At 41.2% G+C, this 17,596-nt stretch overlaps 1 protein-coding gene across 5 annotated transcripts; it reads right to left on the bottom strand.

Moving 5' to 3' along the window:
- Positions 1-578: 578 nt before the first annotated feature.
- Positions 579-16,002, bottom strand: ptbp1a (polypyrimidine tract binding protein 1a). Of its 5 annotated transcripts, none has more exons than XM_008277283.1 (16): positions 15,933-16,002; positions 15,083-15,136; positions 14,818-14,848; positions 10,799-10,859; positions 10,470-10,642; positions 9,872-10,018; positions 9,466-9,636; positions 8,545-8,655; positions 8,152-8,332; positions 7,900-7,980; positions 7,596-7,753; positions 6,145-6,178; positions 4,956-5,048; positions 4,304-4,520; positions 3,905-3,982; positions 579-3,620 (listed from the first exon to the last, which is right to left on the bottom strand). In XM_008277283.1, exons 1-16 carry the CDS (start codon positions 15,938-15,940, stop codon positions 3,488-3,490), a joined length of 1,731 nt encoding a protein of 576 aa, XP_008275505.1. In that variant the 5' UTR covers positions 15,941-16,002; the 3' UTR covers positions 579-3,487. The 5 variants fall into 5 exon arrangements, with proteins under 5 accessions (XP_008275505.1, XP_008275502.1, XP_008275503.1 ...); XM_008277280.1 differs by having other exon boundaries at positions 14,818-14,845; positions 15,933-15,998; XM_008277281.1 differs by lacking the exon at positions 15,933-16,002 and adding an exon at positions 15,350-15,503.
- Between the last annotated feature and the right edge of the window lie 1,594 nt (positions 16,003-17,596).

Here is a 17,596-nt window from a genome sequence, read left to right as displayed (position 1 = left end):
AGAGCAAGACCTCCCCCTAGTGGCTGAATGGGTGTACGGCCGGAGTTTGTCGCTGGGTTTTTGTTTCACCTCCAACTCCAGCATCCCAGAGGAAATCTCTGATAAACATGGATGTCAGATATGCCTGATACGCCGTTCTTGTGTTTTATCTTAATTATTAATCTTGAGATACAGCGGCTCGGCTGCCACAGCAATGAGGCTGCTCTCTGAAGAGTTAAGACAGACCTGCTAAACTGGAAAGGTCAAAGCAGAGCACGGGAGGATTATTCAGAATCATAGAGAATAGCGAGTATCCAGCGCTGCATATCAAATTAACTCCACCCTGCCACGATCATGACAGCCGTCTCATCGAGGGATTGGAACGGGATCGAGCTGAGCCCAGATGAGCAGTCAGTCAGGTTTTCAGATGGGATGAGTGCGAAGTTGGAAATAACAGTAAAAGATTAAAAAACAAAAACCCACCAGTAGTAAACAGCATGGGAAATGTAGAAAATGTTACAAGATGTTAACCAGTACAGAGCAGCAGTACCACAGGAAAGAGAGGAAGAGACAGAAAACAAATGAGGCCAGATGAAAGAAGGAACAAACTAAAGATTTATTGAAGGCAGCAGAAGATGCAAGAGACAAGATCAAGAATGGCAAAAGGGGGGGGAGTGGGGCACATACAGAGACACTTCTGTGTTCAGATAGGTTTAATGTCTTTGTGTTACAAAAGGTTTTTTATTTCTTTTTCTTTCAGTTTTACAGCTCAGGGGAGCTTAATAGGTCTGTATTGTTTTATCAAAATATACATGTTTTGAACGTAAAGTGGATATAAACCAAATGATTTTGTGGTACAAAAACATGAATATATACAACCATTAACCCCGCTTCATACAATAACCCCACCCCGCCCCCATATAAAAAGGAGAGAAAAAATAAAAGCTTTTAACAAAATTGAAAGGCATATAATCTTCTACACTGTCAACATCACAGCTAGGACTGTGGTTCAATTAAGTATCCATTCTAAAGCGACCTCTACCAAAGTAGGCTCTTTGTAAAGTCAATCAAACAAAAAGGGGCACAATATACAGTATATGTTGGTACCCAAAAGACATCTTAACTTAATTTGACTGTTGTCCAAGGCATCTGAGGAACAGACAAAGGAACTGAAGCCTTGTGTTCTTGTAGAATAGCAGGAACGTGGGAAGAAAAGAAAAAAAAACCTTGAAGAAATCACAACACTACAAAACAGCAGGGATAGAACATACTTTGGTCCTTAACAGCAATAACCGTCCGCAGCTACATGAAGCTTCGTTAAATCATGCATAAGAATCTTTTACAAAAATAGAAGACAGAGCGCATCTGTATCTGGTCCAAGACTACAGTGGTCGAGGCTGTGGAAACTGGTGCTTGAGGCACGCAGGAATGTGACGACGTATAAGACTTCAGCGTGATGGTGCCAACTTGGACCTATCATTGAGGAAAAGTGCACTAACATAACCTGAATGTGGCAGAAGTGCACACAGACAGGAGAAAGGTGAGGGCTATCCCACCCTGTAATTCTGGTATCCTGAATTTTAAGAAGAAAAAAATATATATACTGGGTTTTTAAACACAGTCCAAGACTGTCGCTGTCATCAATTGACAAATGCCTCCAAGCTGCCCTCTCACAGGTAGGATCACCTGAACGTAATGGGATAAAGGCATCTTTGCAGACAGGTACGATAAAACACCTGAATGAGAGGTAAACAAAGTCAACTGACCGGGCTTGTTTCAGCCTCAGAATAAAAACTCAAGGAGTCAAGGCACTGCGATAGTGATCAAACCCAGCCACTACAAATACGTATCAGTTAAGCTTAGAAGTGATACACATGTAAATGCTAACATTAAAAAGAAAAGATAAATGAATATATAGGTGTCCACATATAGATTAACGTAATATGGTTAAATGAGGCCCCGACTCCCATTATCCTGAGGGGACCGAATGGAAGTGAAAGGGGACTGTAAGACAGGAGGGCCGAACACAGCTCTACGCCTGCCACGATACACCTAACTGAGCTACGTCACCTAGCAAGGATATTAAGCATCTAACTGACTTACATTCATAGTTTCTAGATACATATAATGGGGCTATATGCATACAAAGATAAACATTTGTGTTGGTTTTTTTTAAAGACGTGAACTGAAGATTAAATGAGCCACTTTTCCCCATGTTTACATGCTGGTACATACCAGAAGGCATGAACAAAAAAAAAAAGGCATTTTGAGAGTCATGTCATCTCCAAAAGAAGCCAGAGTGATCTGACTGGGGTTAAAAAAAAAAAAAAAGGCACAAGACTATAGATAAAGACAGCGAAAAGAGTAATGCGTCCATATTGAATGACTTCTGATAGTGGTATGGATCCCCAGAAGAAAAAAAGGTGGGTAGTTAGAAGATACAATAAAAACAGATGCTGGGAAATAAGCTGAATAGTCTGTGAGCCAACATTAAATTCTTTGTCTCAAACCGTTACTGACTGGCCTAACAGATTCAAAGTGGCATTTCAAAAAAAGGCACACACACAAATGGATATTTCCACACGACTACCATAGTAAAAGGAATGCTGAAGTGTGTCTGGTGCGGATACGATTCATCCACATACGCGTACATCTGTGGTGGAGGGTTTCTGTTTTTTTCTTTTAAAGTGATTTGGTCTAAAGGGACAGTTCATCAGCTGCCTCTACTTTACCTCCAATAGATAACATGTTTCATTGCAGAATGTTGCCCATTTAGCAGAACCCCACTTAAGACTTGATGATGAAGTAGGTTTGGTTAATAGCGGCCTGTCCATAACTGGATGTGAGAAGAAACATGCTTTGATTCCACTTGCTGATTCCTGGGCATGTTTGTTTCCATCAGCTGTTGCACTTGCATCAAAGCATGTGAACAGTGTTTATGAGTAGGACCGAGCGCTCGCAGATGTAGCCAAGCGTCACTAAAAACAGTCTTAGCAGAAAACTAAACAAAAACTACTCCCTGCAACGGATCAAGCCTGTCGAATTTACCGTGGTACGGCATGCAAACGCTGGGTTATGTACTCATGTCACCGTGCTGGAGAATCAGCTCGTGTCAGCACGTTCAGCTCAACTATAAACAAATGTACAACAGTCAATTTGTGCGTGGCGAGGGAAAATAGTCCATCTTTTCTACATCTTAATATAAAATATCTAGGTTATGACAAAATATACCAAAAGGAAATAGGGGTTGTTTGAGTCCTTAACATATTTTGGTGCCTTCTGACTTTGAAGAGGTAAATCAGAACCAGAGTCAATAAACAGCTGAAATAAACCAGATACCCAAACCTATTAACGATGGGGAACGACTTGTAAAAGGGGATTAAAGAAGCAACATTCTCCAACAAAACACAGCCGTAAGTATGTAATGGTGGCCATTTTCACTAAAGGCAACCTTGAAGAATCGTTGCATTCAGACGGCAAAAGACTTGAACGGTCAAAGGAAAGGCACTCAGATGGTGGACTTTGAGAAGGACACTCGAAGGTGGTGGTTCTCTCCAAGATCGTGGTTGTGGAACTCGATGAGGGACTCAATTGCCTCTTCGACTGAGCCCATCTGGATCAGGGCCATCTTGCGGTCCTTTCTGTTAAATAAAAATGAAATGTGTTCTTAACGGGTCGAGCTATTGCCCACTTCTGAGTGGATTTCTTGCCATTTGCTTTGTTGCTTTCAGAAGAGTTAATTCTCTCCATCCCCTACAAGACATCTCACTCAGACTCTAATTATGAATGACACTTTGGAGCAGCTCTTGCTTAAATTGGTTGTGCCGTCACTGAGAGTCGTACTGTGTTCTAAAGACAGACAACAATTCAATACCAAAGAGATTAACGATTCAAGAAAATTGAATTTAAGTGGACTGAGACTTACTGAAAGAACTTAAAGGCCTTGACTGTGGCTCCTGAGCTGGCAAATAGCCTCCTGAGATCATCCTCCACCACAGAAGGCCTGAAAGCAAAAGGAGAGGAGGTGAGTGGAACAAAAAACTAAAATCAACACAAAGCATTTATGTGGGTTTACATCCCCTTTACTAATTTGCATATTCCTTTTTATTTACTGATGTGGTAAAACAAGGCACAGGAGACTTGATTAAATCTACAAACACACCTCTAGAGCTGCATGCTTAGAAAATAATGTCACAACTACTTAATCCCAAGCACTAAATATAGAAAAAAAATGAGTCAGGACTACAAAGGAAAAAGCTTAGTACACAAAAGCTGCTGGGGAGAAGAGTGGGAATGAAAATGAGGCTCTTGCAGCAGCACTTACGGTATATTGGAGAGGTGGAGTGTTGCAGAGGGTGGGAAGATGTTGGAGTAATTTTTGGAGCCAGGCTTCTTGAAACGATGCAGCGGTGAGTTGCTATAGTCCTTTGTGAGGCCCTGGTCCTCGTGGCCTTCTCTGGGCAGCTGAACTGTTGTGTGTTTCGACAATGTCACACGCATGGCCCTGCCATGAAGACGCTGGCCGTTCAGGTGGCTCATAGCTGCAAAATATTGAAGTTTCGTTGTTTAAAATCTCCTCACACAAGCGTGGTTTCAAAACTGAGCAATAAACAAGACTGACTTCTAAGTGATTGCACGTATTTTTCTTTTTTTGGTTCGATACAAAGAATGCTGCAATGAATTTTTATACTTCAATGGTATATTCAAACAACAATTTTCAGCCCTACCCTCCATAACAAACATGTCTTTATGTCCTAAATTTCCAAACATATTTTCTTGCAATTATGAATAACAGAACAGGAACAGGCAATCAGCTGGCTATCAAAGCACGGCCTGAAGAACCCCACAAAGTAAAGGCTCAAAATAATGTGTGGTGAAAAAAAAAAATGTGAGGGGGGGAAAAAAACAAGATCAAAGGAAATGATAGATCAAAGAAAGAAAGAAAATAGTGTTTTGTAAGGCTGAAGTGTAGCTACCTAGCTGAGCCTGTGTGCCATCAGACATCTGGATTAGAGCGTTCTCCTTTTTATTGAACAGGATCTTCACTCTCATCACATCGCCATATACACCTAGGGAGCAAGGCGAAGGTGTCACGATACAAGAGCAGCAAAGACAGTATACAACACAGCGTTAATAGGAGCCACACAGCCAATCACAGCAACAAAAGCAATTGAAACCATCAAATCAGCGATATTAATACTCATATTGTTACTAAATAGACAGTCTGATTAAAGTCATTGTTAGGCTATTCTACAAATCTTCTGTTCAATTCTGCATGGAACCTCTATAACTAATCCTACATATAAAGCCCTCTTCGAACAATTACACAGATAACTGCTAAAACGCATTTAGAGGAGAGAGGGGTAGTGATTTGAAGACAAAAAAATCAAAGAGTAGTAAAATGAGTAGTTGTGATCAATTTGATCGCTCTACAGTGAAGAAACAGTTGATTACTTGACCAACTTGAGGGCCTACATAGAGAGACATGCAGAAATAAACTAAACATGCACATACCTACATTAAAGTAACTAAGACCAACTGCAAAGGAGTATGGCGACATAATCCGAAGGACATGTCAACTCACAGTCGCTAAGAAAGCAGCAGCATTTCATCTTTCTATGTTCTTTCTGTTGCTGAGTGACTCAAGGCAACCACCAAAATATCAACCTAACAAAAATTAAATCTGATCAATTTTCATGGTTTAAAAATCGAACGGTGCAGAACCAATAAAGTGTTGACTTTTATCTTCTTGCTGAGGGTGATGCTTTAGAATTTACATGGGCCTCCTGCCCCATTCCTGAACAAAATGATCCCCACATTTCTATTTAGTGGGGCAATTTCTCCATTGAAGGGCTGCGCTCTTTGAAGATGAAAAACTGAAAATGGTTGCCCATGGACTGTAAATCAGGTCTGTTCAAAACTAAATGAAATGCTGCCGCTTTGTGTGGTGTTCTCACCTTACTTTCCTCACACAAACCCACAACAACCAAAACAGGTCATACAAACCCCCAAAACAGACACCCCCACCCTTCATAGCCCTGTAGCCTGATGATGAGCCATCAGTGGTTAAAAAAAATAAACAAAGCCAACAACATGAGACAAGACATGCCCACCTCGCCAGGTAACAGTAGTAATAAAAAAGAAGATGAAAGGATGATAACGTACCGAAAAGAATAAAGAGGCAGTGTGGCGTAACGCTCTTTAGAGACAGCAGGGGGGAGCAGCGGGGCAGGGGGCCAAAGGGGGAGAGGGGACAGGGGACAGGGGAAAAGAGACGGAGCGGAGTGGAGGACAGTGGAGTGGAGTCGGGACATGTCCGCAGGCCACAGGCAGCGAGGTCCACAGGAAGGCCACAGTACCATGGAGGAAGGAGAGGCATGAGGGACGAAGAAAATGAAGAGAGGACAAGAGGAGGAGAGGAGGATTTGTACAGTGTGAGAGGATGAAGAGAAAGATGGAAATGAGGAGAGAGAAAAGGAAGACAGTGGAAGGGGAGATCGTGGCAAAATCAGGGGTACCAAAGAGGTGCCAATGTTGTGTTTTTGTGATGTCAATTTGTGGGTGATGTCCAAATTGGGGACAATGGAAAGGGGGAGGAAGAGGGTTGGGTGGATGGAAGGAGGAGTGGTTGTAATAGTCGTAGTAGTAACAGAGGAGTGGTAGAGGGGAGAGGAGGACAGAGGGAACAATTGGTCATGGGGCGTGCAGTCAGTTGGCAAGATTTATAGTGAGGGGTTTTAAAACAAAAAAAAGAGTGAGAGGGGGACAGAGAAAGAAGAGAGAGAAAAAGGAAGTAAAAAAACAAGGTCAGTATACACAAAGAAATGTAGTGCTTCAGACAGTAGAACTGGCTAAATTAAAATGCACTGTCACTATGGGAACACTAGAAGAAAAAGAAGAGAAAAAAAGATTAACAATGAAATACAGAAAAAGGCAGAGACAATATGTACTTTTAAATTACCTGCTATGTTTGTTTAGATTACTTAGAAATGATATAATAAAACAGTCAAATCTGAATATCAATTTTAATATTTCTAAAAACTTAAAAGAAATCTTTAACATGCTTAAAGTAATGACTACATAACTACAGTAAATGTAATGAGTGTGACAGACTACTTATACATTCTACACACTATATAAAAAGAAAAATCATGGGCATGATGTGTTGCTTTAAAAAAATACGACAAAAAAGTAATATTGTCTCTCCAACAACTCAAAGAGTGATTTCAACTAATGGACAAAAATGAAGACATGAAATGGTAAGTTTTTAAAAAAAGAAGTTAGTTTTTTAAATAAACTTAAAATTCACAGTGAGCAAAGTGGCAGGTCAGAAATGCAGCAGGTTTGGTCAAACACAGAGAGGTCCTGAAAGAGAAGAGGGTTTGACTTGATGACCCCTTGTATTTAAAAACAGTGGTAAGGGTACTCCAACTTGTGTGATCACATGGGGGTGGTGACAGATGGTGGGGGGCAAAAACACTGGTTTTCTTGAGCAAGTAGATCTAGGTCCACGAACCATAGTGTAAACAAAAGGTATTGTGGTATTTTAATGTTGCTCAGCGCTGCAGTGACAGAGGCAGGATGTAGAACATTCTATGTCTAGAGAGAGTACTGACCTCAGGGTTCAGATTGCTGACCAACAAGACATTGTGTCCCCCAGTGGCAGTGAGCCCTGACAGGCCAAGCCGGCTAGCAGCCGCTGCTGCAGCCGCCATGCCACTATGACCCACACCCAGGGACGCCAGGGCACTGGGAATACCAGGCACCGTCAGACCTGAGAGGAACAAAATGTGTATTCCATGAAACAATGCATTTTGTAGAAAAAAAACTTGAAAACATTGTTGGGGCATTAAGACATAATAGATGTTGTATGTACTAAGCAAATGTTTGCTTATGTTAACTCTAACCCTATGTACTGACCTGCTGCCTGCTGGATTGCAAAGGTTGGAGGGAAGGCATGAGCTCCACCATAGGGGGAGGCAGAGATTATGCCTGGTGCAGCTTGATCAAGAGGAAACAAAAACAAGAAGTTGTTTGGAAATGCTTTCAAAACCAGATTAACTAAGAACTTTGTCAAGTAAATCCCTGATGTTCTAATTCAAACAAATGAATTACATTCATTGACATGATCAATGCACAGAATACAGAAACTTCTTAGAATCTCAATCTCACCAAATGCAGCAGCTGCCATGGTCTGGTGGTCAAGGGAGGGCTGTGAATCTGCAGTGGGAAGGTCTGGTCTGGTGTAGTCCCTGCTTTTATCGTTGTTATACTTAACGTTGAGGCTGGTGAGCTTGGAAAAGCTGATTCTCAGGGTACAGCAAGCATTGTAGATGTTCTGGCCATCCAGAGACTAAGGACAATGGCAGACCATGAAGTGTGAGATGACATATGATGTGTGTTTAACTACAGTTTTATGTTTGATCAGTTGATCCCACAGTATGCAAACTGTGTTGTAATCACAACCTTACAAACAAAAAGACGAAGCACATTGTAATCTGTTCACCAACGGTAACAACCTCAGACTGAAACAATGACAAAGAGCATCAATGGAACCAGCCTTACCAGTTTGGCATGCTGAGCTGTCATGCCATCAGCATATTGGATCAGAGCCTGGAACTGGTTGTTCTTAGTAAAAGTGATGATCTTCAGCACAGTACCAAACTTTGAGAAAATCTAGAGGGGAGAGATGAGACAGGGGATGTCAATATGATAACGCACTGAAAACAAAATCAGAAATGTTCCATTACAAATGTCTCGCAAGATAAACAAAGAAACTAACTTTGCAAATCTTTTAAACACAAGTCCCGCTATTAACAATGTACTATTTGTTTATGTAGAACGTCTAGATTTACAAAGTATCTTGGGATTGTTCCACCTGAGTCCCACACAACCACTTCTCAGTAATATACCGTCGTACCAGAGGAAGAAGGTGAGGCAAATATAACAAGAATAAAATATTCAAGTATATTTATAGTAACTGAGTGGGTGGTATAGTAGTTTGTCAAGCTGTGTGCAAGTTTGCATAATTCAAAATCTTTCTGAGCACTGTACTGGTGCTGCTAATTTTACATAATGAGTAAAAATAACAGCATATACATACTTGCAATTAAAGAGAAAAAACAACATGTAAATAATGAGTTTTACTTTATTGTTCAGGTGCAATGAAGAACATGAAAGTAAAAGCTCTAGTGAATAAATATAAAACCAGTCAGTCAGAAAATGTTTCCACCGAAATTTAACGACTTCTTTGAAGGGCTGTTCAAAGACTAAAATGAACTGGCAAGCAAATAATTACCAAGAATGTGTCAAGTATATATTATATGTAGGTGGAAAGAACCCTGCCAATTAACTGGGTAACTTCTGTGACTTGTTTCTTTAGTGTGCATCTACAAACTTTTATAAAAGTGATGCAAAACTCTCTACTTTTCCAACTAAATGTTTCATCTTTGTTGACTAAAAAAAAACTCCAAAAGCTGCCTGTACCTGGTGTAGTACATCCAGGGTGACAGGGTAGAAGAGGTTTTCCACTATGACTCTGAGTACAGGGCTTTGGCTCGCCGCTCCTCCCATGCTCGCAGCATCTGCAGCAATGGCCACGCTTCCCATCCCGCCTCCATGCAGTGCATTGACAGCCTGCAAAGCTGCCTGGGCACGCTAAGGAGAAACAAAGATAGGTGAAAACCAAGTAATCATAAACGAATGAGTGACTGCATACAACAATCTTGTGCACCATTACATTAATTTAACTGATGTAAGGAACCTTCAATGTTTTGGGTTTTTTTCAGCATGTACTTGAATAGCCAGTATGTTGCAATGACAAAAATAGCAAATGATACCTCAGATCTTAACAGCTGACATGAAAAGTGCATGTTTTTACTCCAACTCTTACCACTTGGTTCGGGGAGTTGTCCGTCTTGAGCTCCTTATGGGTTGAGTATTGCATGTAAATGGGGTGGTTTCTGATGACAGGGGTGACAGAGGAGTAGTAGCTCACCATCGTCTGTGCACACTCCTCACTGTTCAGTTCTAGGAATGCCTGCAAGGGAGGTTCAGAGAAGTATACTTAATTTATTTCTCTCATAACATAAACCTAAGGCAATGATAATTAAATCATATCAGTATTTCTGCAGATGAATTGTAAACTTTTATTATTAGCTGCACAGCCAATGGCACCTATGTCCACTACCCATTAGTCCTGGTCTATTTTTAGCCAAATTTCATTTGATATCTTTAATGGTTCTGATATAGAACTGCTGTTAATAGAAAATTAGAGGTAAAGGCATGAAAAAGAGATTCACTGTCTTCCTCCATGAATAATTATCTATCTACCCACAAGGATGTAACAAAAGGGTCATTGTTATAATTTTAGGTCAGGACACAAAGCTAGAAAGCCGATCCCTTTTCTCAGGCTGGGAAAAAAAAAAAAATCACCTAGGATTGCAAGCCGTGCAGGTTTGGTGAGCAGACCTGCGGCTACCTCTCCTTACCTGGTTTTTCCCTTTCAGCATCAGCAGATTAGTGACCTTCCCAAAGGGCAGTCCCAGGCCAATAACTTCAGCCTCATTTATGTCATTGGGCAGCTTGCGTACATGGACCACACGTGACGGAACACCAGGACTGCGGACGTCACCTTTGAATTTTTTGCTGTCGTTGCCATTGGCTGCAAGTGAAAACAGAAGCAGATACAATCAGGGAGGGAACAGAAGGCCCTGCTTCTTCTTGAATAATGGATTGATCGTCATGGCAACACAAACAACACAGACACGTCAAGCACTTCAATAAAAAAGGATTCACCCCTCCATGGCAACCCCCCTACCTGAGTTCATGATATAGGGTCCGTTGGATATGCAGGAAGAAAACAGTTCGTCGGATCCCCTCTGCAGAAGGAGAGAAAACAATGGTTCACTTCAGTGCATTCACCAGTGAAGGCACAGCATGGCAGGTGGAGAGCACAGTTCTCATATTACCGAGCCATTGTGTGATAAAGCAGGAAGTAATCTGATAACCAAAAGAGGATCGAGCAAACACGCTTGAGAAGAACTCCACCTTCCTCACCAGGAAACATTCAATGACCTGGCTTGTCAGCAGGCATATTTGACTTCCCATCTCTTTTCACTCTTTTTTTTTTTTTTTTTACAATCCTTAGTTAAAAGCTTCAAAGTCACAATTACGACGGACCATTCTTTCTTACTTGCGGCAAAGTAAAATTATCATGTTTTATTGCCAATCACACTGAAGCGGGAACAGCTACAATTTGCCTCGAAGCACACAATTCAGAAGTCACATCTTACCCTAACAGCTGGCAGCCAGTACATCCCATCTTCTCATATAATTCATTAGGAGGAAGGACAACAAACTGAAGCCCTCTAGATTGCAAAACAAGATGGGGACACTTCCAGCCCACACTAGTTTACTGTCTGCCTTGTCCAGCCGTCCTCTCTCTCTCTTTAGTAGATATAAAGTGCTGTTTCAGGGCTGTTCTCATGGTTGTGTGTGTGTTTGTGGTTGTGCGAGATGAAGTATTGCAGTCACAAGAAGTGGCTCAGCAGCCTAAGCTCTACAACACTCTACAATGAAGGTCCTGTTCAGGCTGAGACTAGGGGCATTGTTACACGGCAGCACACTCATATGGAGCCCCGAGGACTCTCTGAGAGTTGAAGAGCCCCACAGCGCTTTAACAACAACCAGTCATGCAGGTTTGGTAGCATTCCTCTCCACCTTGCAAATCTAAATATGCACTGGTGGGGGGTGGTCCCAGTTGGACTGCAAAGCCGGCTCACAAAGGACAGGGATAAAGTTATCTGAGAAAAAGCCTTCGGTGGTGCCTCTAAACGTTATAAGAGGCATGGTGTTCTGTGGAGAGACAGTTGCTATGAGAGCAGAGTACTGACAGCAGTGGTGTAAACGACTCTTTGACTTGCAGATGGTTTGGCTGTGTGTCATTCTCGCTCTGTGGCGAGCACAAACAAGGTCTGCTATCTCAATTCATTAACCTACAGCAAAAATAGGCGTTCCTTTGCCTTTTCTCTGTGGCTCACAGGCCTCCCACTTTGGCACATCGTCAAAACCTGACTTAAATAGAATACAACCGGTGAGCTAAAATCCAAAGGCAAAGACACAAAAAAAGACAGCACGTCAGCCTATAAGAGTTCAAAATGATGGGACAAATGTTTCATAAACACTGGTTGTAATCAAAAGCATGGGAAATGGCTCTAATCTTTAAAGTAACAAGTGAGCATGTTGTCTAGAATTCTAAACCAGTGGGAAAAATACGCAGATTACAATGAATGGATGAGAGCTGTGTGTTCCAGCTGGTGGGAAAAAAATGTTTAAAAAAAACAATAAAATAAATTCTTGATAAATGGACCAAGGGCGGATGCAAGCCATGAGAAATGAAGGAAGTGGCTCCAGTCTGACTTGCCGGCTGTGGGCGGGCAGTCACATTATCAGTCAGCAGACCAACTCCAAACAGGAAGAGCTGCAAGATCAGGCCTGCTTCCAGGGTTTTACCAAACTTCCTCCAGGGGACTGTAGGTTACTGTCCCATGGCTGGACGTTCTCATCCTACTTCCTCATTCTAATAATAACCGCAGAGCTAAGAGTCTACACAGCAGGAACATTAAGTCACACACAAAATGGAGAATTGTGTTACAATATATAGCTTTAGGAGGGAGTGTGGTCGTGTGCCAAAAGGACAAAAACAGCTAATAAATGGTTTGCCATTCCACTCCAACGGATTGAGCTCCAGACTCATTTTTTCCCAAACACAAACCCCAGTAAATGTGCTTCAACTTGTTCACATCCTTTGTTTGCTCAGGATGTTGACAGTATAATAGTAACCTTCAGAGAACGATGACACATTGCTGGCTCACATACTGAAACTGTTGAGCAGCTTCCTCTCACAATGGCAGTAGCTTGAACTTAAATTTAATGGGAGCACTGACTGCAATTTCTCTGTCCCATACACCAAGTCACAACTGGTTTGCATCGCATCAGAAGAAGAGGAAAAACAATCAAGGTTTGCCAACTTTGCTGGAGCACTTGGAGTAGGGAAAAGCTAATTGTGATCTTGTAAGGAAACTAAACCTGAGATGGCTTGTGTATATCGGCAACTGCAAACAACTTTATTTTGGGCTTTGTTGGGGGGGGTTGGTGAATAGTAAACCTTCAGGGAAAGTACAAAGGAGAGGAGCACAGGTACAAACATGTTTGTTCCATGTGATCAACCTTCACCAGTGGAGGGGGCAGGGAGCTGTGCCTCACCAGGGGGCTGGAGGGGGGAGATAGGAATGTGACCGCGGAATGCCAGACACTCTGCCCAGACGGAATAATTACAGATTCCAGCAAGGCAGGGCCCCATAACTCAGCATCATCATTACCACAGCACATCAAATCCAGAAAACAGGAAAAGTTAAAAAGGAGAGAGTAACACTGCGGCAGCCAAACCTTGAGTATCGACCAGCCTCAGTCAAACTGTGTATTGTAACTCATGATGAAAAACAACAAGGCCTTAAACAAATGAATAGAGGGGGTGGGGTGTGTCCCTGTAACGGGTGTGTGTATCAGAGTGCTTGTTTAAACAGCATAAAGACCTTTGGCCGCGAGGATGAGGACGGTTAGAGGAGGATGGTTGCAGCTCCAGGCTGAGTTCAATTACTCCACCTACACATGGCTGCCTCAAGCCGTGTTACCAGGGATTACTACTTAAGCAGGAATTTTTATTGGGTACACACGTTAACAACCAGCAGTGTGCTGAAAAAGCAGTGTGTTCCTTTGTCAACATGTTTACACTAACCGACATGTAAGCACACAACAGATGCACCCGGAATTTTCCCAAGAGGGTAAATAAATTAAGTACATGAGTATCTATCTATCTATCTATCTATCTATCACCACTCTAAATGATATAAGCTGATTCACATCAAAGATTTACCAGTGGAAAATATTGTACCGATTTGTTTTATTAGCTCAGTTTTAGCAGCATTGTTCTAGAAACAAGCTTGAACATAATATCAAGCAGCAGGGCAGGATCCAGCTTTCTTAACATTCTTTCTTAATATCCCTGCAAGGCCAAGAGACTATTAGGGAACGCGCAAAATAAACAACAGGAAGTTTCATTTCAACAGTCACACAGGCAAACAGACACAGAACAGGAAAGCATGTACGCCCCACCTCAGAAAGTCTATGCTAACTTAATTATCAAATCTTCCATGTCCACAGTCTTGACAGCAGCTGTAACCTCTGTGTGCTGACCACTTGGTTGTATTTCATAATGTTTAAAAAGCAAGCCGCTCTCCAGCTGCAAACTCATTATACATGAGAAATGGCTTTGGACAGCAGTTCTGTAATTATAGAGGAAGCTCTTGCAAACTGGCAGACTACGTGTCTCAAGTCCCCATTGTAAGCCCAGTTCTTTTCCATTTCCTCCCTGATTTGTGAAAGTCTCAAAATTATTATTTTCCTACAAAATTAATTTAGCTGCTTATCTTCAAAGTCTTGCCACATCGAATAAAATATCAATACAATGAAACTAACTATTTCGGTTAAAAAAAGATAATGCCAATAACACAGCACAGATGTCTAAATGTAATGACCTATGTCGATAGAAACCATTTTTAAACTACAGGAACTTGAAACTGACAAATGATTCAGTTGATGTTACGCTCAACACTGCATACAAGGCTGCAGAACATGCTCTGCAAAGACCACAGAGAGCTTAAGATCAACACACACAAACTGTACGTGTTTGTATTCGTTCCGTAGTATATGCAAAGAAAGTAGGCAAAGTTATGAACAACAGATTGGCAAAGAGAAGATGACAAGAAAAATGCCTACCTTTGTGCCAACTGATATGTCATGGACACTGCTGTAAAAGAAAAACAACTATTTTAGTGACGGAATCAAAGGAAATCAACAACAATCTCTCATGGGATCATTTTTAACAATCCAGCTCGACAGTAGAACATTTAACAGTGTGGTACCGCACAGCGTACACTAAATTACTGTTCATCTAAAGGCAAACTAACTTCCTCATTCAAAAATGAACGCACCACGAAGCTTCAAATGCAGAAAAACACTCGAGAAAAAATAAATTACTTACTCAATTTCAGGGACGTAGCCGGATCCCAGAGGGTACAAGTCAGCGTCTAGGCGGCTGTGTTGGATTGAAAAAAACATACAAGCAAACTTCAGAGTTGACACATAGTACAATAAATAATGAAACTAATTAAATTACGCTGCAGGCGAGTTCGCGGCTGCCTTGACGCTGCCTCCGAAAGTCGCTCAATATGTAGAAATCAGGTGATCAAAAAAAAAAAAAAAACTGGTACACGCTTGAAGCAAACAACACCGCGATTCTATATCCTACCCCGATTAGATAACTCGCTCGAGAAGTCTCTGATTCAATCAACGTATATTGTTCAGGCCAGACATCTTCAACATGGCCCTGGCACTCCGCAGACAAATGAATGCGGAAATGAGACACGTTGCTTTAGCTAGCGCTCGAGTTCCCGTGAAACCAAGTTACAAAGGTACAGTTAGCCAACGGTAACTAACGTCTGCGATAGCGAGCGACACAAACTGTTAGCTCCTCAAATTAAAAACTTCCCCCACATCTCAACTCACATTAAGTTACGTTATTTTTTTATTTATAGTTAGCATCGTTTACACAAAGCGAAAAAAAATCAACTCAAGCGAATTACATTACTGATTAATGTTAGCAGTGACGCTAGCGTTGGCTAGCAGCTGCTAGTTAGCTTGCGCTCCTGCTAACTGTTGCATGTTTTGATGAAAAAAAAACTGTTCCAAGTAAACTTTCCCAGTCTGACGGTGAACCGAAGCCGCCTGAGAAATCGGAACACAGTAATACGCGACCGAATTAAGAAAACAAGTTACTCCGAGGCTGGTTTGTCTTTAAAATGTAAGTCTTAAGTGTGGTTCTTTTCACTTACCCGTCCATTGCACAAGAAAAAAACTGCAGGTCTGAAGCGAAGGTAGGGCGGCAGACTTGCTTGATTTTCTTACAAAATGGCTGAACACACGGAGGCGAGCGCTGATTAGTCCAGGCACTTCCAAGAGCCAAAAAGGGGCGGGGACAAGCGGATGCGTGAGCCGCGATTGGACAAGACGGCCATCATTTTATGAAAAAACAAGGCCGCGGCAAATTTCCAGTACATCATATCAAGAGGTTAGTTATTGTTGGCGTTTTGACTGATGAAAGGGATGGCTGGGAGTCTGGAAACGGAGGAAATAAAGGAGGAAAAGAGCCGTTTGTGGAGCTCCTCCTTAATATAGTATAAATCACACATAAATACACTGTCTCTCATATGCTTTTTTATAAATACAGGCTACAGAGTATGCCAGAATTATTAAAAAAAAGATCATTTAAGCGCTTTTTAGTTGTGCATTTTTATACATAAAGCACGGTCAGTGTGTGTCGCTGTTAATACTTACACACTAATATCTGAGTAGTATTTTTATTTATACCAAAGTGGAGCTATTCATACACTGGTTACTTTATCAGTGGAAAAACTAATTTGTAGAGGTTGTCTATGGTATTTTTGTTGGGCGTGTTGATTCCTTTTTGTTTTCATGATTTATGGCATTATAACTATGCCATGCAAAAGACCTACCTGACAGTTCTCTTTACTTCGGTTGTTCTGTTTCCACAGAGGTGCAGGATTTTCTATTGCAGTGAAAAATGAGCCCACAGTGAATGAAAATGTCACTAGGTTTACCGGATGAACTCTAATGCAACAACTCTGCCATAAATTCTACTTTTAAGAAGCTCCTGTGTGTTCGCATTGTGTCCATGCTGTCATAAACACGGTAATTCTACTTTATATTTATTACTGAGGTAGTGCGGGGTGTGCCTTGTCCTGCATTGTCCACTACAAGTCCAGTACACCACCACCAGCACAATCCACTATGACCCCAGTAATAAACATAAATTATTACCCCTTTCACATCAAGGAAAACGGACAATGTAGAAGCTAAAAGTAGAATTTTGCCTTTAAATAAATACAGTGGATTTCCACACTTCCCATACCACCACTAGGTATAATCAATTTTCACTTCAGCTTTTTTCCCCCAGTTTTCATAAATAATAACGGTCTTGTTAATCTTTAAATACCAATGAAATCACGTTACTGGTGTGACAAAATCAAAAGAAGTGGCTTTGAGGTCTATTAATGTCACATTTTCCGGTACAAAATAAGCCTCTATGTTTTTCATATAAATGTGGGTTTACATGAGAGTCATATGGAGGGTTTTCCATGAATTTGAGCAAAAAAATACTTTTCTTGTAACATGAAAATCCAAGAGCAAGCGTTTTAATGAAAGATGGTGATGATAAAGTTATGGCACGGTTACAGTTCTAACTTTTATCCTTGGCCCATCAGTTTTAAATAATTTGGCAAGAAGCTACTCAAACCATAAAAAAACAAACAGAAACTATTATCTGGATGTATTATCAAACATTTTATTTGCAGTTCAAGTAAGAGCAACATTAAGAAATGAACAAACTGATACTGATCAATATGACTTGTGAGGTAAAATTACTCCCCGTGTGGTGTCTTAGCTATGCCATCCTTTTAAGGATTTTATATGTAGTTTT

Source organism: Stegastes partitus, unplaced genomic scaffold (assembly GCF_000690725.1).
Source record: "Stegastes partitus isolate 25-593 unplaced genomic scaffold, Stegastes_partitus-1.0.2 Scaffold94, whole genome shotgun sequence".
In the NCBI taxonomy this organism is placed as follows: Eukaryota; Metazoa; Chordata; class Actinopteri; family Pomacentridae; genus Stegastes; species Stegastes partitus.
This window is presented reverse-complemented; position numbering and strand designations above follow the sequence as displayed.